This window comes from Carcharhinus amblyrhynchos, chromosome 24, assembly GCF_965287045.1.
Source record: "Carcharhinus amblyrhynchos chromosome 24, sCarAmb.v2.hapA, whole genome shotgun sequence".
NCBI lineage: Eukaryota > Metazoa > Chordata > Chondrichthyes > Carcharhiniformes > Carcharhinidae > Carcharhinus > Carcharhinus amblyrhynchos.
This window is the reverse complement of record NC_137347.1, coordinates 28,441,592-28,467,500: the sequence shown is the minus strand read 5'-3', so window position 1 is coordinate 28,467,500 and position 25,909 is coordinate 28,441,592. Positions and strand designations below refer to the sequence as shown.

At 45.1% G+C, this 25,909-nt stretch overlaps 1 protein-coding gene across 1 annotated transcript in view; it reads left to right on the top strand.

Annotated features, from left to right (window-relative positions):
- The window catches only part of LOC145357984 (arf-GAP with SH3 domain, ANK repeat and PH domain-containing protein 2-like), a 98,153-nt gene that overhangs the window by 53,436 nt on the left and 18,808 nt on the right, over positions 1-25,909 (top strand). Inside the window, exons 8-18 of the mRNA XM_080211633.1 lie at positions 1,972-2,047; positions 4,202-4,288; positions 5,027-5,130; positions 6,951-7,020; positions 8,565-8,652; positions 10,111-10,159; positions 11,894-12,060; positions 16,693-16,826; positions 18,742-18,836; positions 23,539-23,719; positions 24,317-24,402. Of these exons, the coding sequence (XP_080067759.1) occupies positions 1,972-2,047; positions 4,202-4,288; positions 5,027-5,130; positions 6,951-7,020; positions 8,565-8,652; positions 10,111-10,159; positions 11,894-12,060; positions 16,693-16,826; positions 18,742-18,836; positions 23,539-23,719; positions 24,317-24,402 (1,137 nt within the window). The remainder of the gene's footprint in view (positions 1-1,971; positions 2,048-4,201; positions 4,289-5,026; positions 5,131-6,950; positions 7,021-8,564; positions 8,653-10,110; positions 10,160-11,893; positions 12,061-16,692; positions 16,827-18,741; positions 18,837-23,538; positions 23,720-24,316; positions 24,403-25,909) is intronic.

The window sequence follows — 25,909 nt, the reverse complement described above, 5'->3', positions numbered from 1 at the left end:
ATTTTCATCTGACCCCCTTACTTGTCTATGAATGTTGGCATCACCATAAAAGGTCATTGATACTGGCGTAAACCCTTCAGCCCCTGAAGGCTGTTCCCTCACTCAAATAGATCAGGGTGATCTGTACCTCAGCCTCATTTACCCACCTTGGTTTCATAGCTAGTTAATCCTCTTAAAAAAGATCATAGAATTTCTATGATGCAGAAGGAGGCTATTTGGCCCATCAAGCCTGTGCACCAACAACTGTCCCACCCTGTCCCTGTAACCCTAGGTATTTACCTTGCTAGTGGGGCAATTTAGCACAGCCAATCAACCTAACCTGCACAACTTTGGACTGTGGGAGGAAACTGGAGCACCCGGAGGAAACCCATGCAGACACGGGGAGAACATGTAAACACACACAGCCAAGGGGGTATTGAACCCAGGTCTCTGGTGCTCTGAGACTGCAGTGCTGACCACTGTGCCCCTGTGACCCCTCCTTGGAATTTAAATCTGAGAGTTGAGATTCAAATCAAAGTCGAGATGTAATTGAGGATTACCTAAACCGTTTGGATTAATGCTTCATATCAACGAACCCTGTGTACTATCTGAAAAATTAAACTTTTGTTCCATAGATGCTGCCTGACCTGCTGGAAGTTTCTAGATCTATTTGAAATGCTCTGTTTTGCTGTTTGATTTGAAGTCGCTGTTTTCAGCTTGTGTAGATTTTTTAAAAAACGTGTGCAGTGTAAATCTCCAGTGAGCTTTGTGCTGATGGAGGTTTGGCTGTAAGTGACGGTGATAGACCCATGGGGAAAGAAGTTTTCATTGTAGCGAGGCCCCTGTGGAAAGTATTACGTTACAATCTGTTTTTTTAATCTCCCAGCTTTTCTTTTCTCCCATGTTAAAGATGCTGGCTGATATTTTTATTTTCCCCTGTTGCGCCTGTTCCTCCAGATTGAGTTTCAACAGTCACTCCACAACGGTGGGCAGTCCCACCCTCTCTGCATGTGGTCTCGTGAACAAAGAGTCATTGGATAGTGATTCTATTTGTGACCTCTGTAGCGTTCAATGGTCCGACTGCCCTTTATTTGATTTATCAGAGCCTGGTAGCTGATCTCTGCTCACTGTGCTTGGTTTAGTTGACCTGGGTGTTCAGCCAGGGCTTGAGTGAATAGAAAGTGCTAGAAGCAGGGCTGTGAGCATGAATCATAAAATTCTGCAGTCAGAAGGAGGCCATTCAGCCTAGCGAGTCTGCACTGACCACAGTCCCATCCAGGCCCTTGCCCCGTAACCTCACTCACTTAGTCCAACTAATCCCCCGACACTAAGGGGCAACTTAGTGTGGCCAATCAACCTGACCCACACATATTTGGAATATGAGAGGAAGCACACGCAGACAGGGGAGAACGTGCAAACTGCACAGACAGGGACCCAAGCCGGGAACTGAACTGAAATCCCTGGCGCTGTGAGGCAGCAACGCTAACCACTGTGCCACCCCAGTGACACAGACAGTGACCCAAGCCAGGAATCGAACCCAGGTTCCTGGCACTCTGTGAGACAGCGGCGCTAGCTACCATGCCACTGTGCTGCACATTTTGTATTTGCAGGGATATTTCAAAACTCTTGCGGATAAACTTTTTGCAACCAGTGTCATTTCTGTTGTTCTGAGAAATATTCTACAATCCAGCTGAGACCAGCCATCCTGACTTGGACCAGAGACCTGAGCACAGAGTTGGGTTGGGGCCTCCTGTACCAGCTGATGACTCTCAGCTCATGGGGGACATTGCAGTGATCCATTTCTTGATGTACAACATTCAACACTTCTTTCAGTCACATGTAAGATGCTTTGTTTTCCATCGACAGTTTCCCAAGTATTAAAGTGGGATCGATTGCCAGTACAGCAGCGTGCTGGGTCATGAACTCTGAAGCTGTCATGTTTTGCGTTGTGCTACACTCTTGCTTATCTTTTCTACTGCTTTTATTTTGAAGCTTTTTCCAGGATGGTCTCAAGGCGGCTGAAAGCCTGACTCCTTTTGTAGAAAAGTTGGCTGTGATTGTGCACTCGGTAAGCATTGTCTGCCTTTTTTTTGGAAGTCATGATGTGGAGATGCCAGTGTTGGACTGGGGTAAACACAGTAAGAAGTTTCACAACACCAGGTTAAAGTCCAACAGGTTTATTTGGTAGCAAACACCACTAGCTTTCGGGGCTCTGCCCCTTTGTCAGGTGAACTTCTTATTTTTTTTTGGAAGGGCAATGGAGTCAATTAATGGACCTTTATGTACCTCATTCTGTTATTTTACCTGTGGGAGGGATGGTCCCATGCCAAAGGGGCACCTGGCAACTTATACTGGGCAGACTGATGCCTAGAATTTGTTCTGTGTTTGCATAAGAGGCACCCATCCCCACCCCCTGCAAAGTCATACACACTTTCAACAGGGTAGCATGGTGGCATTAATGTGATTATTACTGCTGCTTCACAGCGTCAGGGACCTGGATTCAGTTCCAGCCTCAGATCACTGTCTGTGTGGAGTATGCACGTTCTCCCTGTGTCTGCATGGGTTTCTTCCGGATGCTTCAGTTTCCTCCCACAGTCCTTGAGATGTGCAGGTTAGGTGGATTAACGGGGTAAGTATGCGGGGTTACGGGAATAGGGCCTGAGTGGGATGCTCCGGCAGAAACACTACCATCTCTGTTCCCAGAAAGGAAATCTCAATTGGCCTCGGGCAGGATTTTACGAGCTTACCAAGCGAGGCCGTGCAGACTCCTGAATGGCCTCCGTCTGTGCATTGTCGGGATTCTATGATGATGACCCTCCCTCGCACCATCCTCACCAAACACCCGCCCACTCCCACTGCTGGGGCCAGCCAGACCTCGTTGATGTCCTGGACATGCCTTTAGTTCGGCCTCCATAATCCCATCTTCTTTATGGACTGCATGTAATCTGTGCAGTGGCCACTGCTTGAACATGGCCCTGCAGAGCTGTTAGCCGATTTGATTGGGCAGTGGGAAGGTGGAGGGGGTGGGATATCTTGCCCTGAACCAATGAACGCCCCATTGAGTATAAAAGCCATGTGAGCAGCCCACTTTTTCATGGGCTTGCAAATGACTTTTTATTTGGGATGGTGGGTGGGGGGGAGTACACGGGGAACACAAAGCCCCATAAAATCCAGCCCATGATACCTGCACTCCAGAGTACTTCAGTATTTTCAGATGTTCTGAGAGTGCACGGATCAAAATTCCCCTTTCCATGACCAATTCCCCCTGATATTGCCCTTCCTTAATCTCCTGCAGCCTAGCAACACTCTAAGATTTCTATGCTCTTCCAATTCTTGTCTCTTATTCATCTTGGCATTTATTATTTCACCATTACCTTAGCCCCAGGCTCTGGAATTCTCTGTGTCCAACCTTTTACCATCTGTCCCACCACCCTTTCCTCCTTCTTAAAGCTCTTCCTTAAAATTTTTGATGAAGCTTTTGATCATCTACTATCAGCTAATAGAATCCTCACAGTGCAGAAGAGGCCATTTGGCCCATCGAGTCTGCACCGACTCTCTGACAGAGTGTCTTACTCAGGCCCTCTTTCCCCCGCCCTATCCCCGTAACCCCACACACTTCTCATGGATAATCCATCTAACCTACATATTGGGACACTAAGGGGCAATTTAGCACAGCCAATCCACTAACCTGCACATCTTTCGGACTGTGGGAGGAAACCGGAGCACCCAGAGGAAACCCACACAGACATGAGGAAAATATGCAAACTCCACACAGTCAGTTACCCAAGACTGGAATTGAACCTGGGGGCCTGGAGCCATGAGGCAGCAGTGCTAAACATGCTGTTGGTTTTTGCCAATTTTTGTATGATTATGTTTCTGTGAAGTGGGGGGGCGGTGGGGAGTGTCTACCAAGTTAAAGATGCTATAGAAATCAATGAACTGCGTGAGTGCTGATATTATAATTCACTTGTGAGGAAAAGCGTTGAGTTTGGCTGAGAGCCCCTTCTTTCCGATGGCAAATTACTGAGCAGCATTGTTTAGCCTCACTATGTTGGTGCTGTCAGAGAGCTACAAACATTCAGGAGAACAGTGAAGAAAGGGGAATAGTTTTTTTTAAAGGCAAGGCAAACTGTGTTAAAATGTTGAGTGCTGGCTGAGACCTCTGTCAGCTAGTTAGGTTTATTCATACTTTAACAAAAGTTTTCTTCTTGTTGGCATGTAGCTGAAGCAAGCACAGGATGAGGAGATGAAACAGCTGACCCAGATCAGAGACTCCCTAAGATCAGTGCTTCAAGTGGATCATAAGGAGGTAGGTAGCAACACCAAGTGAGTTCTTTGCAAGCAGGAAAATGCCTCAGAGGAGGATCAAACAGCAAATTGTTGAATCACTACAGTGCAGCAAGAGGCCATTCAGTCCATTGAGCCTGGACTGACAACAATCTCACCTAGGCCCTAATCCCGTAACCCTATGTATTTATCCTGCCACTCCCTCTGACACTAAGAGGCAATTTATCATGGCCAATCCACCTAACCCACAGTCAGTGACCCAAGGCAGGAATTGAATCTGGGTCCCTGATGCTAATCACTGTGCTACCATGCCATTCATGCAGCTTCTCCATTTGTTCTCATTGATGTCATTCCAATAATTTAAAGATAGAGAACTTATATTTTATGGATATGTTTGAAATTCATGAGCATTCCAGATCACATCAGTTCTTAAGGTTAAGTAAGTTGAGTTTAATAGTGGTTACCTCTATGTTTCTGTTGGTGGGCTGGTAATGCTGTTTGAAATTAAGTGGATTGCCCGTGCTAAATTGCCCCTTGGTGTCTAAAGATGAGTATGCATTAGCAATGGTAAATGTGTGGGGTTACAAGGATAAGCATGTGTGGAGAGGGATGGGGTACTGGATAAGATGCTTTACCAGAGAGTCAGTGCAGACTCAATGGGCCAAATGGCTGCCTTCTGCACTATAGCACTTGTATGAAGGTCCTTGTCGCTCAATTCCATTTTCCATGTACGATTTTAAATGTCTGCATTTTTTTTCAGGAATGTTTGAACAGGAAAAATTCTGGCTACAGCATCCACCCACTTCCAGGAAACCGTCTGTACGGCACAGAAAAATCTGGCTTCCTAAACAAGAAGAGTGATGGGTAAGAAATCAGAAAGCACAAGGTCCTTGGCCTAAAAATAATTCATTCCTTTTATCATCTCAATTTACCCATGAAAATGGGACTGTTCTCCCTGGAGCAGGGAAGGTTAAAGAGAGATATGGTCGAGACACTTGAGGTCATGTTGTTTCTTGATGGAGGAAATAAAGAGAAACTGTGTCCAAGCTCAGGAAGATCATTAACCAAAGCGTATAGGTTTTTAAAATTGGGCAAAAAGCCAGGATGAAATGAGGAGAACCCAGCTTGCAGGTGCAGCAGGTGGTCAGGAAGGCAAATGGGATGCTGGCCTTCATAGTGAGGGGGATTGAATATAAAAGTAGGGAGGTCTTGCTGCAGCTGTATAGGGCATTGGTGAGGCCGCAGCTGGAGTACTGTGTGCAGTTTTGGGCGCCGCACCTGCGCAAAGATATTTTGGCCTTGGAGGGAGTGCAGAGGAGGTTTACTAGGCTGATACCGGAGTTGAGGGGGTTGAGCTATGAGGAGAGGCTGAATAAACTGGGCTTGTACTCGTTAGAGTTTAGAAGAATGAGGGGAGATCTCATTGAGACGTATAAGATGATGAATGGGATGGATAGGATAGAGGTGGAGAGACTCTTCCCGCTCAAAAAAGACAGTAGGACTAGGGGGCACAGCCTCAAGATAAAGGGGGGGCGGTTTAGAACGGAGTTGAGGAGGAACTTCTTCACTCAAAGGGTGGTGAATCTCTGGAATTCTCTGCCCGTTGAAGTGGTGGAGGCTGCCTCGCTAAATATTTTTAAGACGTGGGTTGATGGGTTTTTGATAAGAGAGGGGATTAAGGGTTATGGGGAGAGGGCGGGAATGTGGAACTGAGCAGCGACAGATCAGCCATGATCTTATTGAATGGCGGGGCAGGCTCGAAGGGCTGGATGGCCTACTCCTGCTCCTATTTCTTATGTTCTTATGTTCTTATTTAAGACATCAAGTTATGATGATCTGGGAATCACTGCTTGAGAGGGTGGTGGAAGCAGATGCAATAGTGGCCGGAATTCTCCAGGCGCTCGTGTCGGCGGGATTCTGTGGTCCTGCCGGCAGCGTACCCCCTGCTACAGCTTTCCCAGCTGTGTGGGGTGGCTTCTGTGGGAATTTCCATTGACATGGCTGGGCCTCCAGTGAACACCTCCAGAAACACTGAGGAGAGCCCACCTCACCCATTAGCTTTCAAAGAAAAATTGCATATTTTCTTGAATAAAGAAATTTTACTGGGACTAATTAAATGGTTCTTAACGAACATGAATGATGGGTTGAATGGCGTGTTTCTGTGCTGCTTGATTCCGTTATCTTTGCAGCATTGCCCCTTAAACCCTTCACCGGAAAGACATTTCATTGTCCCATGAACCCAGATGAATGATCATTAAATGATACCTTACAGTATTCCACAATCTTTCCCCTCCCTTTTCAAATGAAGAAGTTTCACCTGGTTTCTAAAAGCTGTACTCTAGTGGAGGAAACCATTCACCAGTTTGTTAACCGTATTCCTGGATGAATCTGGGCCATTTTGTCCCTACGGGTTGCTTCTCCAGTCTCCTGAAACCAATCCTGTGATAGTAATTGTTTCTGGACCTGACTTGATCAAAATGTAAACTCTGTGGAAATGCCCATGATGCCTACTCTGTCCCCATGTGGGGATAGGGCCTGGGTGGGATTGTTGTTAGTGCACACTTGATGGGCCAAATGGCCTCCTTCTGCACTGTAGGGATTCTATGCCCCGTGATATCTGCAGTATGACCCATCAATTATAAATCTGTTGTTTCTGGTACAAATTTTACTCTCTCAACTTCTAGGATCCGGAGAGTGTGGCAGAAGAGAAAGTGTGGAGTTAAATATGGCTACCTCACAATATCGCATAGTACTGTAAGTAAACTTTACAAGAGCATAAGTAAACCTTAAAGCATTTATTTCCTGAGCTTTTCTTTTGGATTTTGCTATTGACACCAGCATTATGTGTTTAATGGAAATCCTCCCGCTAAACTTGGCACTAAAGGGTTCCTATTTAAATTGAAATGAATAATAGTTTAAGCTATTTTTCTTCTGTCTCCATTATGCAAATTTTTCAGAAGCGATGCCTTGTGCTCCTCTGCCTTGTGCTGCAAGATTTTTATAATCCTAACTGACTCAAATCTCTCCTCATAGATTAGATCTGCCTCCCGAGACTGATTCCTGGGTGGCGCAACTGACATATGAGGAGTGATTGATTTGGTTAGGATTATATTTGCTGAAGTTCAGAAGAATGAGGGGGGATCTCATAGAAACCTATCAAATTCTAACAGGATTAGGTAGGATAGATGCAGGAAGTATGTTCCCGATGGTGGGGGAATCCAGAACCAGGGGAGTCACAGTCTGAGGATACAGGGTAGATTGTTTAAGACACAGATGAAGAGAAATTTCTTCACCCAGAGAGTGGTGAATGTGTGGAATTCACTGCCACAGAAAGCAGTTGAGGCCAAAACATGTATTTTCAAGAAGGAGTTAGATATAGCTCTTGGGAAGAAAGGGATCAAAGGATATGGGGCAAATGTGGGGTCAGATTACTGAGTTGGCTGATCAGTCATCATCATACTGAATGGCAGAGCAGGCGCGAAGGGTCAAGTGGCCTATTCCTGCTTCTATTTTCTATGGTTCTGCGTTTCACTGGTTAGCTGAGGCACCCGCATCGAGGTGGTGCATTTTGGTAGATCCAATTCGGGTGGGAGCTATAAAATAAATGGCAGAGCCATCAGGAAAATATAGATACAGAGAGGTCTGGGAGTACAGGTCCACAGATCCTTAAAAGTGGCAGCTCAGGTAGAAAATGTTGTGAAGAAAACATAGGCATGCTTAGCCGGGGCATCAAGTATAAAATTTGGCAAATTATGTTTAGTTATATAAAATGTTGGTTAGGCCACATTTGCAATACTTTGTCCAAATCTGGTCGCCACCCTACCAGAAGGCCATGGAGGCTTTTGTGGGAGTGCAGAAAAGGTTTACCAGAATATTGTCTGTGTGGAGGGTATTAACTATGAGGAGAGATTGAATAAACTGGGATTGTTCTCCAGACAGAAGCTGAGGGGCGACCAGATAGATTATAAAATTATGAGGGGCATAGATAAGGCAAATACTTTTTCCCAGGGCAAAAATCACAATTACAAGGGAGCACGAGTTCAAGGTAAGGGGGAAAAGTTCACTAGAGATGTGGGGGGCAAGTTTTTTTTTACACAGAGGGTGGTGGGGGCCTGGAATGCACTGCCAAGTGAGGTGGGTTGAGGCAGATATGTTAGTTTAAGACTTATCTGGATAGACACATGAAGAGATGGGGAATCGAGGGATACAGGCAGCTGGTTTTGATAGGACACAGGCTGGGTAGGCCGAAGGTCTGTTCCTGTGCTGTACTGTTCTTCATTATGTAATTTCCTCCTCAGATCAACAGGCCTCCAGCCATACTCAAGTTGCTGACCTGTCAGGTGAAACCAAATCCTGAAGAACGAAAATGCTTTGATCTTATAACACGTAAGTGTAATTACTGCACAGCATGTAACACAGTAAATAAACTATTTACATTTAAGTAACACCCCTTATGACCCGGGGCTGTTGCAGTGAGCTTTACTGGCAATGAAGTATTTTAAAGTGTTGACATGTGGAGAAATGTGGCAGTCAGTTAGTGCACAGCAAGATCCCACCAACAGCAAGGCGGTCAATCACCAATTAGTTGGTCGGAGAATAAATATTGGTCAAAGACACCAAGGAAAGTTCCCCTTTGAAATAGTGTTATAGAATCTTTTACATGCACTCGAGAGGTTTGATGGGATTTCAGTTGAATGTCTCATCTGAAAGACAGTGAGCTCAATTCTCCCCAGAAGTGTTGAAGTGTGGTCTCTGGCAAGAAATGTGATGCGATTCGTGCCTGGGAGGTTAGCATGATTACAATCCACCCACATGGAGACATTTTTTTTGATGTAATCCTGATGTAATCATCAGGTCTATCCAGAGAATTCAACAGTGGCTGACAAGGTCCTCATTGAGGAACCCTTGCACTTTAATGTCCAAATGGTGCAAGTCGCTTGTATGCCAACCTCGAGTAAAGGCACAGCGTTCAGACATCAGGGGTTTAAAAAAAAGCAAATGTAAAAGAAATGAGCTCCAAGTGAGCAGCTGGCAATGGACTTTGTGTTGAATAAATAAACAACCGTAATCCGTCCTTTTGAAGGAGGCAGCAGCTGTAATTCCAGGGGGTTGTAAAAGTTAAGAGAAACTATTTCTCTCAAAGAGTTGTGAATCTGTGGAATTAGTTATCCCAAAGTGCGGTGGATGCTGGGACAGTAAGTAAATTTAAGGAGAAGTTAGACAGATTTTTAATTGTAACGGGATGAAGGGGTATGAGGAGAAGGCAGGAAAAGGGGATGAGGGGCATATCAACCATGATCGGATGGCAGAGCAGATCCGTTGTGGTAAATGGCCTAATTTTGCTCCAATAATCTTATGAATGGAATGTAAACAAAGCACCTCAAAGCTTTTAGAACAATCAGAGAGCCCCATCCTGGAAAAGACCCATGACCTAAACCCCTCCGGCCTAGCCCAAGCCCCCTCTCCCCCCCACCCCCCCCACCTCACTTCCTGCACCTTGGCAGAGAATGCTTTGCTCTTGGCACCTGGAGGTAAGTGCTGAGCAGTACTCACCTCTTACTTCCCTCGGAGTCCAAGGCACCTGTTCTTGGTTTTAAGGGCCTGTAGTGATTGGCTCTCATGTTACTTCCTGCTGGGGAATGGTGGTGGGTTACATACTGGGAGTCGCTACGTTTGACTTTAATCTCACTGGAGGGATTTGTGCCTAGGGCGAACAGGGCCGGAGAATCGAACCCAGCACCTCTGACAGTGCAATGAACTCTCTCACAGTTGATCTGGTGCTCAGATATGAGCTGAAGGTGCCACTGACCTTTAACCCTTGACATCATGTTTATTTTTGTGTAGATAATCGAACGTACCATTTCCAAGCTGAGGATGAACAAGAATGCCAAGCGTGAGTAAAAGGGTGCCGTTTGTTTGTGTTTTACACTAGATCCTTATTGTTTGGTATATTGCCATGTCACAGAGTAGGACAAGGATGACTGTTGCTAAGTTGATGCGTTTCTACTTGTTACCACTGAGTAGACATGGCACAGCCTCAACACTGAGCAATGCTTGTAATTGAATTGATCCAATGGCCCCATTCTAGGGCTATTTGCAATAAAAAGCTGGGATTTATTTTTGATAAAGCTACAACGTACTTACAGCACGGAAAGGGACCATTCAGCCCAATCACAAGAGGCTGGTGCCTACATCAATATGAACCTCTTCCTACTTGATCTAACCCCAGCCAGGATAAGGCAGCCTGCCTGATTGGCTAGGTTCCACTACATTAAACATTCACTCCCTCCACCACCAGTGTACAGTGGCAGCAGTGTGTACCATCTATCAGATGCACTCCAGCAACTCACATGGTTCCTTTGATAGCACCTTTCAAATATGCAATCTGTTCCATTTAGGAGAATAAGGGAACAGACTATGAGGAACAGACCATCTCTCCGAGCCTATCCCCAAATCACACACCATCCTGACTTGGAAATATATTGTTGTTTCTTCATTGTCACTCAGTCAAAATCCAAGAACTGCCTACCTGACAGTATTGTCGGTGCATTAGCACCACAAGTTCACCCCGACCTTCTCAAGGTCAATTGGGGATGGACAATAAATGCTGGCCCTGCCAATGACCCCACCATCTTCTAACTCAGGTGAGAGTGCAACCCACTTGAGCCACATCTGACACCCATTGCATAATATGTCACAATATAGAATCTCTGCTGTGCAGAAGGAGGCCATTTGGCCCATTGAGTCTGCACCGACTGACAGAGTACCTTACCTAGGTCCTCTTTCTCCCTCCCTGTCCCCATAACCCCACACATGCTAATCCACTAACCTACGCATTTTGGGACACTAAGGGGCAATTTTACATGGCCAGTGCACCTAACCTGCACATCTTTGGAGTGGGGAGAAAACCGGAGCACCTGGAGGAAACCCATACAGATGTGGGGAGAACAGGCAAACAGTCACCCAAGGCTGGAGTTAACCCTGATGCTGAGAGGCAGCAGTGATAACCACTGTGCCACCATACAGTAGTATTTACTTTCCTTAGTGGGATGTTATTTGATTTGGAACATCATAGATAGCGAGCTGTTGAGGTTTATACCAGGATCATAGAAGTTTACAGCATGGAAACAGGCCCTTTAGCCCAAATTGTCCATGCTACCCCTTTGTAACTCCTAAGCTAGTCCCAATTGCCCGCATTTGGCCTATATCTATACCCATCTTTCCCATGTAACTGTCTAAACGCTTTTTAAAACACAAAATTGTACCCGCCTCTACTGCTGCCTCTGGCAGCTTGTTCCAGATGCTCGCCACCCTCTGTGTGAAAAAAATTGCCCCTCTGGACCCTTTTGTATCTCTCCCTTCTTACCTTAAACCTATGCCCTCTGGTTTTTGACTCCCCTACCTTCGGGAAAAGATATTGACTATCTAATTGATCTATGCATGCGCCTTAATTGAGGTCACAGTGTATTTGGCTATACTGACTTATTTAATAGCTGGCACCAATTTTGATCAGCACTGAACTATATTCAGTTAAACTGTGCCGACACACATGGTTTGTGGTTGTGTTGATCGAGTCTGAGCCAGTCCCAAATATTCATAGCCAATGCGTACGTCCTTGTGCTTCCAGGTGGGTTTCTGTGTTGCAAAACAGCAAAGAGGAGGCACTCAACAACGCCTTTAAAGGAGACATTAGCAACGGCAACAATGACACAGTCCAAGAACTGACCAAATCGATCATTGCAGAGGTCAAAGGCATGCCAGGAAATGAGGTGTGCTGTGACTGTGGGGCAACAGGTAAGTGTCTCCTTCCGGGGACCTGTTTGTCTCTTAACCTCCCCATTTTGGATGAAGGGTGTGTGGCCTTCATTAATATAAGTGACTACCAGCCCCAGTCTCTGCTCTTGATTAGGAGTTTCAGTTGGCGATTGGGGTTGGCTGGGTGTGTGTTGGAAGTTGAGGGGATTAACTTGATCAAAGTGTGAGAAACAGACTCTGAGTGATACGCTATTAAACCTAGCTTGTGATTAAAAGTCTGGACTCTGCACAGACTGTATGGTTCCAATTACTTGTTACCAAAATTGGAACAGTCCTGGAGGGGTTAACCTAGAAACCTGCAGGACCCAGGATCTCACTGGGCCCAGTTTTCATGAAGAGCTTATAGTGGGCTCCTCGCCCACTGAAGGTGTGGAGTGCACTGGCTGGCACACAGTGATATGTTTCAAGGTGGCTCAGGGACCGAGGGTATGGAGGGATCTTTAATGTGTGGCTGGCTCAGTGTGGGTGCCTCACCTCTATCATTGCTGTACTGCTGTGGAATGCTAGTTTAAATTGAGCTCAAAGTTCGGGTGGAAGGAACTTTGTCCTTGAGGCAAAAGTGCTATCTGAGCCAAGCTAACAGAAAAACACGTGGTCACGCATATCTGAATGTGCTCCTACCAAATATTGACCAGGAATCAGAAACAAAAAGTCCCTTCCCTGTACCTATCTCTCCATAACCTGATAAGGCCATCGCAGAAAGCTGAGTAGCATATACTTGCTGACCTATATTGGCCCCCATCTGGCAACATCTCAGCCTTAAAATTCTCATCTTCGTTTGCCAATCCTTCCTAGCTCCACCCCTCTCTCATGAGCTCCTTCAGCCATTGGAGATCTCTCCACTCTTGGCCTCTTGAACATTCTGGATTTTTAATTATTCCAACTGTTATGATCCAGGTCTGGAATTCCATGGTGTTTTATGAAGATAGCCAGGAGCCTAAGTTTTTACACTTGATTTTGGCATGGGTGAGCATAAAGTATTTCACTCCAGGTATGATTCAGATGGCTCACTAGGAAGCTTTTATCAAACAAAGTTTATTTAAGAACACACATTAAATATTTTTAGTATATTTTAACTAACTTTTATCAATTACAAGATTCAAACACGATATAGACAGCATGGATTTGTGAGTGGAAAATCATGTCTCACAAATTTGATTGAGTTTTTTGAAGGGGTAACCAAGAAGGTAGATGATGGCAGTGCAGTTGATGTCGTCTACATGGACTTAAGCAAGACCTTTGACAAGGTACCATGTAGTAGGTCGTTGTATAAGGTTAAATCTCATGGGATCCAGGGTGAGGTAGCCAAATAGATACAAAATTGACTTGCTGATAGAAGATTGAGGGTGGTTGCAGAGGGTTGTTTTTCAAACTGGAGGTCTGTGACTAGTAGTGTGCCTCAGGGATTTGTGCTGGAGCTATTTTTATTTGTATTTATATTAATGATTTGGATGAGAATTTATTAGGCCTGATTAGTAAGTTGCAGATGACACAAAGATTCATGTTATAGTGGACAGTCAAGAAGGTTATCAAGAATTGCAACGGGATCTTGATCAGTTGGGCCAGTGGGCTGACGAATGGCAGATGAAGTTTAATTTAGATAAATGCGCGGTGATGCATTTTGATAGATCAAACCAGGGCAGGACTTACTCAGTTAGTGGTAGTGTGTTGGGGAGAGCTATAGAACAAAGAGCTCAAGGGGTACAGATTCATAGCTCCTTGAAAGTAGAGTCACAGATGGACAGAGTGGTGAAGAATGCATTCAGCATGCTTGGTTTCGTTGGTCAAAACATTGAATACAGGAGTTGGGATGTCTTGTTGAAGTTGTACAAAACACTGGTAAGGCCACACTTGGAATACTGTGTACAGTTCTAGCCATCCTACTATAGAAAGGATATTATTAAACTAGAAAAAGTACAGAAAAAATTTACTAGGATGCTACCAGGACTTGATGGTTTGAATTATAGGGAGAGGCTGGATAGACTGGGACTTTTTTCTCTGGAGCTTAGGGGTGATGTTATAGAGGTCTATAAAATAATGAGGGGCATAGATCAGCTAGATAGTCATTATCTTTTCCCAAAGGTAGGGGAGTCGAAAACTAGAGGGCATAGGTTTAAGGTAAGAGGGGAGAGATGAGATACAAAAGGGTCCAGAGGGGCATTTTTTTCACACAGAGGGTGGTGAGTGTCTGGAACAAGCTGCCAGAGATAGTAGTAGAGGCGAGTACAATTTTATCTTTTAAAAAGCGTTTAGACAGTTACGTGGGAAAGATGGGTATAGATGAATATGGGCCAAATGCGGACCTTTTTCCATGCTGTAAACCTCTGACCCTAGTATAAACCTCAACAGCTCACTATCTATGATGATCCTAGTCAAATCATCTCCCACAAACATACAGCCCCTTCTCGACTTAGCACAAAAGCAAGTCTGAGGACACATACCAACTGACTCAAGAACAGCTACTTCCCTGCTGCCATCAGACTTTTGAATAGAACATAGAACATTACAGCGCAGAACAGGCCCTTCAGCCGTTGATGTTGCGCCGACCAATTAAGAAAAAAGCAATGACCCTCTAATCTAAACCAATCCCTTTCCATCCATAAACCTATCCACGGACCTCTTAAACGCCCCCAAACTAGGCGCATCTACAACTGCAGCAGGCAGGGCATTCCATTCCATTCCCTCACCACCCTCTGGGTAAAGAACCTACATCTGACATCCGTCCTATAACTACCACCCCTTAATTTAAAGCTATGTCCCCTCGTGCTAGCTTTCTCCATCCGAGGAAAAAGGCTATCACTGTCCACCCAACTAAACCTCTAATCATCTTGTACGTTTCAATAAGGTCTCCTCTTAGCTGCCTTCTTTCTAACGAAAACAACCTCAAATCCCTCAGTCTCTCCGCATAGGACCTTCCCTCCATACCAGGCAACATCCTGGTAAACCTCCTCTGCACCCTCTCCAATGCCTCCACATCCTTCCTATAATGTGGGGACCAGAACTGTACACAATACTCCAAGTGCGGCCGCACCAGAGTTTTGTACAGTTGCAACATGATGTTGCGGCCCCGAAATTCAATCCCCCTACCAATAAACGCCAAGACACCGTATGCCTTCCTAACAACCTTATCGACTTGATTTCCAACTTTCGGGGATCTATGCACATATACACCTAGATCCCTCTGTTCGTCAACACTATTCAGAGTCCTACCGTTAGCCCTATACTCTACACATTTGTTATTCCTGCCAAAGTGAATTACTTCACACTTTTCCGCATTAAACTCCATCTGCCACCTCTCGGCCCAGCTCTGCAACTTGTCCAAGTCTCTCTGTAAACTATGACACCCCTCTTCACTATCTACCACTCCTCCGACTTTGGTGTCATCAGCAAATTTACTAATCCATCCTTCTATACCCTCATCCAGATCATTTATAAAAATTACAAACAGCAGTGGCCCCAAAACAGATCCCTGAGGCACACCACTTGTAACCGAACTCCATGACGAATACTTTCCATCAACCACCACCCTCTGTCTTCTATCAGCTAGCCAATTCCTGATCCAATTAACTAAATCACCCTCAATCCCATACATCTGCATTTTCTGCAGAAGCCTTCCATGGTGAACCTTATCAAACGCCTTACTAAAGTCCATATACACCACGTCAACTGCCTTACCCCCATCCACCTCTTTGGTCACTTTTTCAAAAAACTCAATAAGGTTAGTAAGGCACGACCTACCCTTCACAAAACCGTGCTGACTATCTCCAATCAATTCATTACCCTCTAAATAACTATAAATCCTATCCCTAATAATTTTTTCTAATAGTTTGCCCACAACAGAAGTAAGACTCACCGGTCTGTAATTCCCGGGAAAGTCTCTATTCCCCTTCTTAAACAATGGGACAACATTCCCATGGACCTACCTCGCATTAAGTTGATCTTTGTCTGCACCCTACCCATGACTAACGTCCTGCACTCTCCTTTTCTTCCCTATGTATAGTATGCTTTGTCTGTATAGCGTGCAAGTAACAATACTTTCCACTAAATATTAATACATGTGAAAATAATAAATCAAATTGCTTTTGTCCACAGCCCTACAGGAGAACTCGACCACTGACTCTTCAGTTATCTGTCTTATTTAAGATTTAGATGTTGCATTGCACTGAAGCTTGCACTATACTACTGACCTCACGGGAGAAAATGATAGATCTCGAAAGGGAGTTGTTGTTTTGTGAAAGGACTCTTGCAGTTGCACTTAAGGAACATCTTTAATGTAACAAAATATTCCAAGTGACTTCACAGGAACATCACCTGATAGAAGCCTATACAGACCCATAGAAGGAGGAATTAGTCAAGGAGGGTTGATCAAAGTAATAAACTATACTGGAGTATCTGAAAGGAGATGAGAGAGAGGTGGTGAGGTTTAGGGAGGAAATTCCAGAACTTGGGGCCTGACAGCTGAAGGCATGGCCGCCAATAGTGAAACAATGGAAATTGGCGATGTAGAATAGAAATAGTTGGCCCTTGTTTGAAGGTGGGTGATGTAAAATCTGATTGTAGAGTACTCTGTGTTGCAATTAAGTGTAAATAACCCCATTGCTTCTGTTCTAGATCCTACCTGGCTCTCCACCAATCTGGGCATTGTCATCTGCATTGAATGTTCTGGGATTCATCGTGAGCTGGGTGTGCATTATTCCAGGATACAGTCACTCATGCTGGATGTACTGAGCACATCTGAACTCTTGGTACGTCAGATATTCTGTCACCAGCCTCCTGCAGTTTTCTCTCTCTTTTTCTCCTCCTCTCCTTCAAAGTAACATTTCACATCTCTTGGATATCCCTGATGGACAATGACGTACTTGTGCAGTATACTCACCATTATAACATCGGCAATGCAGCAGTCAGGATATACACAGCAAGATTCCATACATAGCTGTGTGTGGGGGGAGGACCAAATATTTTGTTCTTAATGATGTGGCACAGTATTTAGTACTGCTGTCCCACAACACCAGGGAACCTCAGGTGACTGTCTATGTGAAGTTTGTATGTTCTCCCTGTGTCTGTCTGGGTTTCCTCGAGGTGCTCCAGTTTCCTCCCACAGTCCAAAGATGTGTAGGTTGGGCGCACCTTTCCTTCAAATCTAGCTGACGCCTGCCTTCTCCGACTCAGCAGTGACTCACTGAGGAACATTTCAGCTGAACATCAATGTTTCCCTGCCCCCCTTGCCCCCGCCACATATCTTTCCACTCCTGCTGTGAGATTAGGTTGAGACATGTGCCTGTTCTCGTGCCAGGGATTCACATTGGCTGCTGGCCACGAGGCGACACCAAGAATCTTTCCTAAAACCCAGAGATTCATTGGCTTGAGGGCTCTCTATTAGTGCAGGGTATTGAGAATATCTGCCTTGTGCAAATCAGAAACTGAATTTTCATAGTCATAGAATCCTTACGGTGCAGAAAGAGGCCAATCAGCCCATCGGGCCTGCACTGACAACAATCCCACCCAAACCTGATCACTGTAACCCCACCTATTTACCCTACTAATCCTCCTGATGTTTTAGCATGGCCAATCAACTTAGCCTGCACATTTTTGGAATTGGGATATTTTAACTCTTGTTCAGGGTTGTCTCAGTGAGGGAAGGCTCTGCACATATCAGCTACATAAACACAAGCTCTGGGGATTAGGATGAACATGCATTTGCTGTGTCCAAACTTGAATGTGGGTAATATCCAACTTGTGGAATCACGCAACTGTCATCAATTATGTGGTACCCAACAGTGAATATCATGGCTCAAGAACTGGCAAAGCGTTAAGGGACTCGAAACTCTGTTTCTGTCCTAATAGATGCTAGCAGACATGCTGAGTTTATCTGGCATCCCCTGTTCTCGTTTCAGATTCCAGCATCAGCAGTATTTTGTTTAGTTCAGTAAATATCAATGGACTATTCTGCTCTGCAGGGTATCACATGTTGGTCCAAAATGCACACACTTGCTAATCGGTGAAAGTAAGAAATCTCACTTTCTCATGCTCTTCAAACCAATTTGCATGTTTCTACGTCAGATCTGAGCAGTTAGCTCAGCATGGGGACTCAATCTGCGATCTTCCTCATCTGCTGTCTTTATCAGACTGACTCCCTTTATTGTGTGATTCTATACCCATTGCACAAGTTGCTTTAAGGGAGCTTCCCACAACAAAGATTTGCAGTAACCTTATCACCAGGTTGCTGGAAAAATGCTTCTCCTGTGTCTGAAACAGACAAAGGAATGCTTCTTATTCCTTTTATCACGTGAGGTTTACTCTGGAAAGGCTATTTGTGTTGTGTTTTGGAAACTAAATGCTGCCAAGGTGACGTTTTGCCATTGAGTGTTGGTTCTGTGCCCATTTTGCTGAATCACTGTGAAAACTGGTGTTACTGACATATAACTTGGATGGTTGTGTGTGTGCACGGTCTAGGCTTCTCATGGGTGTGATAGGAGTATGGTTCTGATGGCGTGATGTGGGTCGATGTGGTTGATGGGGTGGCGCAGTGTGTGGTTGCTGAAGGCAAGCTGTGGATGGTGCTGCACCTGGGTGACAATGAGGACAGTAAACTATTTGAACTGTTAACTTGCTGTGCATCCTGCATGTGTTGTTAACGCAGTGGTGTCTTGCTCTGTGCAGCTTGCCGATAACATCGGAAACACGAGGCTGAATGAGATTTTCGAGGCGAACCTGCCAGCTCAGTGTGGGGTAAAACCCAGTCCAACCAGTGACATGTAAGTATCACATTCAGCCCAGTGAGAAAGGAGAGTTGGGGATTGCAAAGGATGGATTGGACTTTAAGGGCACTGTGGTGCACGCAACACCGCCCCCTCCCATCAGCCTCCCGGCTAAAGAACCGTCAGCTGGGACCTGTACTATTTAACAGCCAATTAGCCGATAATAGACTGGGGGCAAAATTTTCACCCCACAGGACTAGAAAGTCCCATGTCAGTACTGGTGGTCAGTGAGAGGCTGGCAGTGCAGGTGGTGGGACAATGTTATAGGAAGGGCCTTCTGGTGGGCTCAGAACTTGTTAGTGTAACTCCCCACCCCTCTCCACCACCATCAGTCCACACCAGGATACCGGCTGGTCTGGGTGCTTGGCTTGAGCTTCTGCTCCTGCTGCTTAAATCCTGGTGGGGGTTGGATAAGTGTACTAATTGCCCACTCAAGGGCCTCAGCTGACCCAGTGGCAGGCAGGCTGCTCAATACCTCCCCCACTCCTGGTGGCAAGAGGCTGGAGGTAGGTGGTGAGCAGAACATCTACTAGATTTTGTAGCACCCCCCCCCCCCCCCCCCCACCGGCAACCCCCCCCCCCCCCGCCTCCCCAATCCCTCTCGTTCCCTCTCATCCCCGTCTTCAAATTCACCAGCAAGAGGCCTGATATCAAGCCCAATGTTGCAGCCAGAAAATACAGTAAGTGAAATTAAATGAAGAATGGAAGTCAAAAGGGCTCTACCCCAGTCCTGCAAATAGTTCATAATGTAGCCGTCGTGGAATTAATGCCGATGCCACAGGGTAAAGCAGCTGGCAAGCAACCAAAACTGCATTTGCAGTTTTCCTGCATTATCGTTAATGTCACATTAAGTGCATTCCTTCTCTTGGAGCCCAGCTCTAACTCCAAAGTGCTTCTGGCTATTTTTACTGAATAATGTTATTGCAAATTTGTTGTAATTAAATTACATGGAAAATTCCAGAATAAGAATTATATCACAGCACTCTCCTTCAGGCACGTGGGGATTTGGAAGCCATTCAACCCGTCATGTCTGTTCCACCATTTATTTGGATGTTGGTTGAACTGCATCTCAACTCTCTTTGCCCACCTTGACTGCATAAAACTTGATACCTTAAGTGGGCAAAAATCTATTCCGCTCCATCTTGAGAGCTCTAATTCCTCCTTTTGGGGAGAGAGTTTCAGATTTCTCCCCACACACAAGGTTATGGAAAGTGTCACCTGGTAGTTCTTTATTCCTGCTATCAAATCTGTTATCATTTCAAACACATTGATCAGATCACCTCCTTAACCTTCTCCTACTTGAGGGAAGTTAAACAAAGTGAATTGAGCGAGACATCACGGATTCATAGACCACTACAGCACAGAAAGAGGCTATTCGGCCCAGTGTGACTGCGCTAGCTCTTTTGGAAAAGCATTCCTGATAGATCCATTTTCCCCATAGACCTCCTTTTGCTTTCTCCTTCAGTTCCTGCCAAATCTGTCCCCATCTGCCTATCTGGCAGTTTGTTCCAAATCCTAACCACATGATGCATGTTAGCAAAGTTTCTCCTCTGTCACCTCTGGTTCTTTTGGTAATCATCTTTATATCTGTGACCTCTGGTTATCATCGCTTCAGCTATCAGCAAATTGTCCTTTATTTACTCTGTCTTAAACTCTTCACAATTTTAAGCACCTCTATCAAATCTCCTTGTTTGCTCTATCCCAGGAAGGAAATCCCCCAGCTGCTCTGATCTAATCACAAAACTGTTGTCCTTTATTAAATTTCCCTCTCCATGGTCATCATGTCCTTCCTAAAGTCTGATGCCCAGAATTGGACACAGTCCTTAAGCTGGGACTGAACTAGTGGTTTATATAGCTTACCATCGATTCCTGACATTCAGCCCTAGCATGTTGTACGCTTAGTTAACTGCTTTGCTAACCTGTACTAACACCACAACTCCTACTCTTAGGGTTTGCCTGTTCTTGGATGCCCTCCCCTTTTAAATAGAAACTAGAAGCAGGAGTAGGCCATTTGGCCCTTCCAGCCTGCTCTGCCATTCATTTTGATCATGGCTGATCATTGAGTTCAATATCCTGATCTCCCCCTGCCTCCCTTCCTCCCATATCACTTGATCCCTTTAGCCCCAAGAGCTATATCTAATTTCTTCTTGAAATCAGACAATGTTTTGGTCTCAACTACATTCTGTGGTAGTGAATTCCAGACATTCACCAGCCTCTGGGTGAAGAAATTTCTCCTCCCCTCAGTTCTAAAAGATTTACCCCTTATCCTCAAACTCTGACCGCTACTTCCGGACTCCCCCCCCGCCATCGGGGACAAACCTGTGCTCCATGGGACACGTGCAGCCCAACAGGGTTCCGAGTGTGGCCCACAAGACATTGTGTTGACCACTGACCACACGCGGGGCTGCCTGTTTCCATGGTTTCCATCTGGGTGGTTGTTTTTCCTAAGGGTACAACTAAAGCGATACTCACGTAAAGTAAGGGCAAATGAAGTGAGGTGTACATTGAGAGAGCTGTGTGCTCCCTCTGTATCCAATCAAAATGCAAATATTTCTTTTGCTTTTAACATTTGAAGTTGATAACAGTTCTATCAATATATGAATGATTAAGCATTTTCTGTAACTCGTTATGAAATATTCAGCGTGTGTTAAATGTAGTGCATCTTATTTATGGGACATGGTTAATGAACAAGCTAGATTTCAATCTTGCAGTCCATTTGAGATGGAGGAGGGCCACCCATGCGGCCCATTCACTTACTTATTTTGTTTATTGAGCAATAACTCCTCCCACCACTAGATAGCGCTGTGTATTAAATAGTGACCATTGTTGTCCATTCTGTCACTGAACTCATGGAGTCGTGCTGTGCTGTAATTCCATGCATACACCCGGTACCTCAGGCCAAGCACCATTCGTCATGTGCCAAACTGCTTTAGATAGTGAGTGGCACTGGGCTATTTGGCAATGGGATGCATCATCACCAAACCCAAATCTGGCCTCTGCTGATGTCAACACTGGTACTTTTTCAATGGCAGCTGCAAAATGTGATTAGAAACGCTTTTCCAAAGCCCTTTTCCGATGACTGGCTCTGTGAAGTAGTTTCAGATCTCCCGGCTGGTTATCTCCATTTTCTCTTTCACAGGCTTTTTTTTATGTTTAGTCTCCGGGAGTGTGGAGATGTTTCCACGGGGGCAGTGTGTGGGTCTTTTGTATAAATGTTATGGCACTTGACTGGAGAAAATAGCCTCTGGAATTTTAAGCAAGTGTTAGTTGAATTCCTGAGAGTTTGTGGTGCAACAGGAGATTAAGCGATGACTGTGCAAAGGTCAAATTAATGTACATTTCCCCTGAAAACAATGACTTGTGCTGCAGATGGAAGGGGTGGAATAGCTTAATGGACCCAAACTGCCTTCATCTCAGGACTGTACCTGAGTGGACACTTTTCAGATGTATCTGTGTTGGAAGGCTATTTGACTGTTGGTGCATCATAACTTTGTTTGTTTCTCACATTTTCTGGCATAATTGTTATTTGCAATTGCAGATGAGGGGTGGCTGTTGCTCATTTAACTTTTTTTTTGCCTCTTCCACTTCTGCTAGCCTCCACCGACTGGGGGACTGAAGCTGGGATTTTTCCGTCCTGTAAGACTGAGGTTCAGTCGTTCTATCCCTGGTGCACACATTCATTGACTCACCTGCTCGCAGACCTGGAGGCTCTATGTAACCTCTTAAGTCCTGATTGTTGCAACTTGAGATCCATTCTAGTTTCCCTGCCTTCAGAAACTGTGAGGTTGAGGAGGGGGAGGATTTAAAAAGAAGCTCTCTTGACCCTCCCTCCCAAAGTGTGATTTTTGGAAATAAACCTTACTGTCGTCACTTTCTCTACAGTGAGTGACAAGCTACTTGCCCCTCTGACTTTCTTCATGTGCTTTCCTGAAGTCCAGATTCCCAAATTGAATCCCTGTCCCCTTCCTTCCACCTGATGGATTATCAATTATTTTCAGCAGGTAAACAGGCCATTCACTTTGATAGGTTTACACTCCAAACAAGCCTTTCTTTGTCCTGTTTCATAACCTTTTTATTTATTTTCTCCTTCAGGTCCTTAACTTCCCCTCAAGTGCATCACAGGCAGCACGGTGGTTAGCACTGCTGTCTTACAGTGCCAGGGACCTGGGTTCGATTCCCGGCTTGGGTCACTGTCTATGCAGAATCTGCACGTTCTCCTCCAAATGCTCTGGTTTCCTTCCACAGTCCAAAGATGTGCAGGTTTGGTGGATTGGCCATGTTAAATTGCCCTCTAGTGTCAGGGAGACTAGCTAGGGTAAATGCATGGGATTATGGTGATAGGGTCTGGATAGGATTGTGGTCAGTGTAGACTCGATGGGCCAAATGGCCTCCTCCTGCATTCTATGATTCTACTCCTTCTGATAGAAAATTTCCACTTTCCGATACTCCCTGGGTTTTAAAAAAAATTATTTAATTCCATGTTGGATTTATTAGTGAGTGTCGTTCATTTATGAATGTTAAGATTGTCTGGGAAGTGTATTTATTTTAACTGTAACGCACTTTGTGAAGGGACATCAGTCTTTTGAGCGGTGGCCTTGGTAATTCATTGGATTGGTTCCATTCAATTTCCCCAACTGATCAGGATCACCAGGTCGTGATCTCCAAGCTCTGCTCATGCTTTACATTCTGCATCCGACAGGAACTCCCGGAAAGAATACATTACCGCAAAATACGTGGAGCGGAAATATATAAAGAAAGGGGTTTGCGAAGGTGGATTGAAGCTTTCAGAAGCCATTCGCAATAAGGACCTCCTGGCTCTGCTGCAGATGTACACAGAAGGGATGGATTTCACTGCAGCGCTCAGCTTGCCCGATGGACAGGTGACTCTTGTCATGGTGCCTTGTTGCTTTCTGGCTCTGTCCCTGTTTCACGTTCCGGACAATAGCTGGGGGGGGTGGGGTGAGGGAGGTGTAGGGGGGAAATAGTGGAGGAGCAGGATTTTCATCAAATGACAAGAATTCTCAACATCATTCATATATTTTTAATTCTCTTTATCTATTTGTCTGGCTCTCATCCACTCTTTGTTGCTGTCTCTACGAGTGTTCTTTCAAAACTTATTGCCCCTTTTCCAATCGGAGCTCCTTGGCTCAAGTTGCTCAGATGTGTGCAGCTGCCACTGTCCCTCACTTTCCATTTCTCCTACTATGCACGGGCCTGCAAATCCCAATTATAGCATCCTCTGTCTGTTGCATATTGATGTGTGTCATCTTCTCTTCTAGATGTTTTCCATCACCCTGGTGTCCTGCACTCCTGAGAAACCCGGGCATGAACTAACGTGAAAGAGGGACACAAATAATTGAGGCCCACTGATTCCACGCTAACGGCCTTGTGTTTGTTGGCTTCTGTCCTGATCAAATGACTACATTTAGAATGGAAGCCTAATGGAGTATGAAGCAGTTTTCCTTTTTTTTTGTTAGGATCTTGGGGAAACACCATTGCATCTTGCCGTGCGGTTGGCAGACAGGACATCTTTGGCCTTGGTTGACTTTCTGATTCAGAATGGGTACGTATTACTTCTGATGCGGAATTGGCTGAGAGTTTTTCAGGCCAGGAATTTTTTTTAAACGATTCATTCGTGGGTCATGGGCATCATTGGCTGGCCAGCATTTATTGCCCATCCTTAGTTACCCTTGAGAAGGTGGAGGTGAGCTGCCTTCTTGCAGTCCTTGTTCTGTGGGTTGACGTTAGGGAGGGAATTCCAGGATTTAGACCCAGCGACTGCAAAGGAATGGCGATTTATTTCCAAGTCAGGACGGTGAGTGGTTTGGAAGGAAACTTGCAGGTCGTGGTGTTCCTGTGTATCTGCTGCCCTTGCCCTTTTAGATGGAAGTGCTCATGAGTTGATGTTTCCCAGATGCCTGGGGATCCATGCTCGGGAAGGATTTGTGTTTATTTTTGATATCGGGCAGAAGCATTAACCTCAAGCTCTTCTGATGATTGTCTGACTGTCCCAGGACCTGAAGCTGGACCTTGGTGTTCACACATGTCATTGTGGTGTCAGTGAAGCTACTCGGTCCCTGTGGTGTCCTCTCTGTTTCCAAAGCCCTGTCCTTACATGTGAAGTGCTCATGTGAGTGGGAAATTCTACCCCTACCCAAGTTGATTGGAGTCTTCCCAACGCTGCCCTGATTTAAAGGAGCAACTTCATGGACATTGAACCCTTGGTGAAATGTTTCCAAATCGGGACGAGTTAGGATTTGGATTGGAGCTTTGAGTGGGTGATGTTCCCACCTAACTGCTGCCCTTGTCATGTAGGCGATGAGGATCATCTGGATGGGAGCTGCCGCCTCTAGAACTGTGGACCCATCCCATTTATACAAACCGCAAGCTTTGAAGAATTGCCAATAATCAAGATTTGCCCCAGAATCTCCAGGATGTGATGATTAATCTCCAGGATTCTGCTGAGAGCTATCCCAGAGAGAAAAATAATCATTGGAACTTTTAAAAAAAAAATTTACAAAATGAGAGAAAAGACATTTGACTGAGGGAGAAAAATCATCCAACTGCTCAACAAACAGTCTGTTCACATTCTGACTGGGCCAGTGGTATGAGTGAAGCTGGGGATGTGATGGATGAGGGGTGGATAGTAATGAGACCTCCAAGTACGTCCCTCCAGAATTGGCATCCCTCAATCTGCCCGTAATACAACCTGGGTAACAACATCCTGGCTGCATTACACTCTGCAATCTATTAAAAACAGGCTGCAGATTCTTTGATAAAGACAAAATTAAAAACAGTGTTCTCGAGGAAACATCCTTTCTGGGTCCACTTCGTCCAGACTTTAGAATCTTAAATACTTCAATCAAGTCACCACTCATTTTTCTAAACCGCAGTGGAAACAAGCCCAACCTGTCCAATATAATAATATAAAAGCAAAATGCTGCAGATGCTGGAATCTAAAACAAAAACAGAAAGTGCTGGAAAATCTCAGCAAGTCTGACAGCGCCTGTGGAGAGAGAATAGAGCCAACAATTCGAGTCAGGAATCCACAGATGCTGTCAGATCCGCTG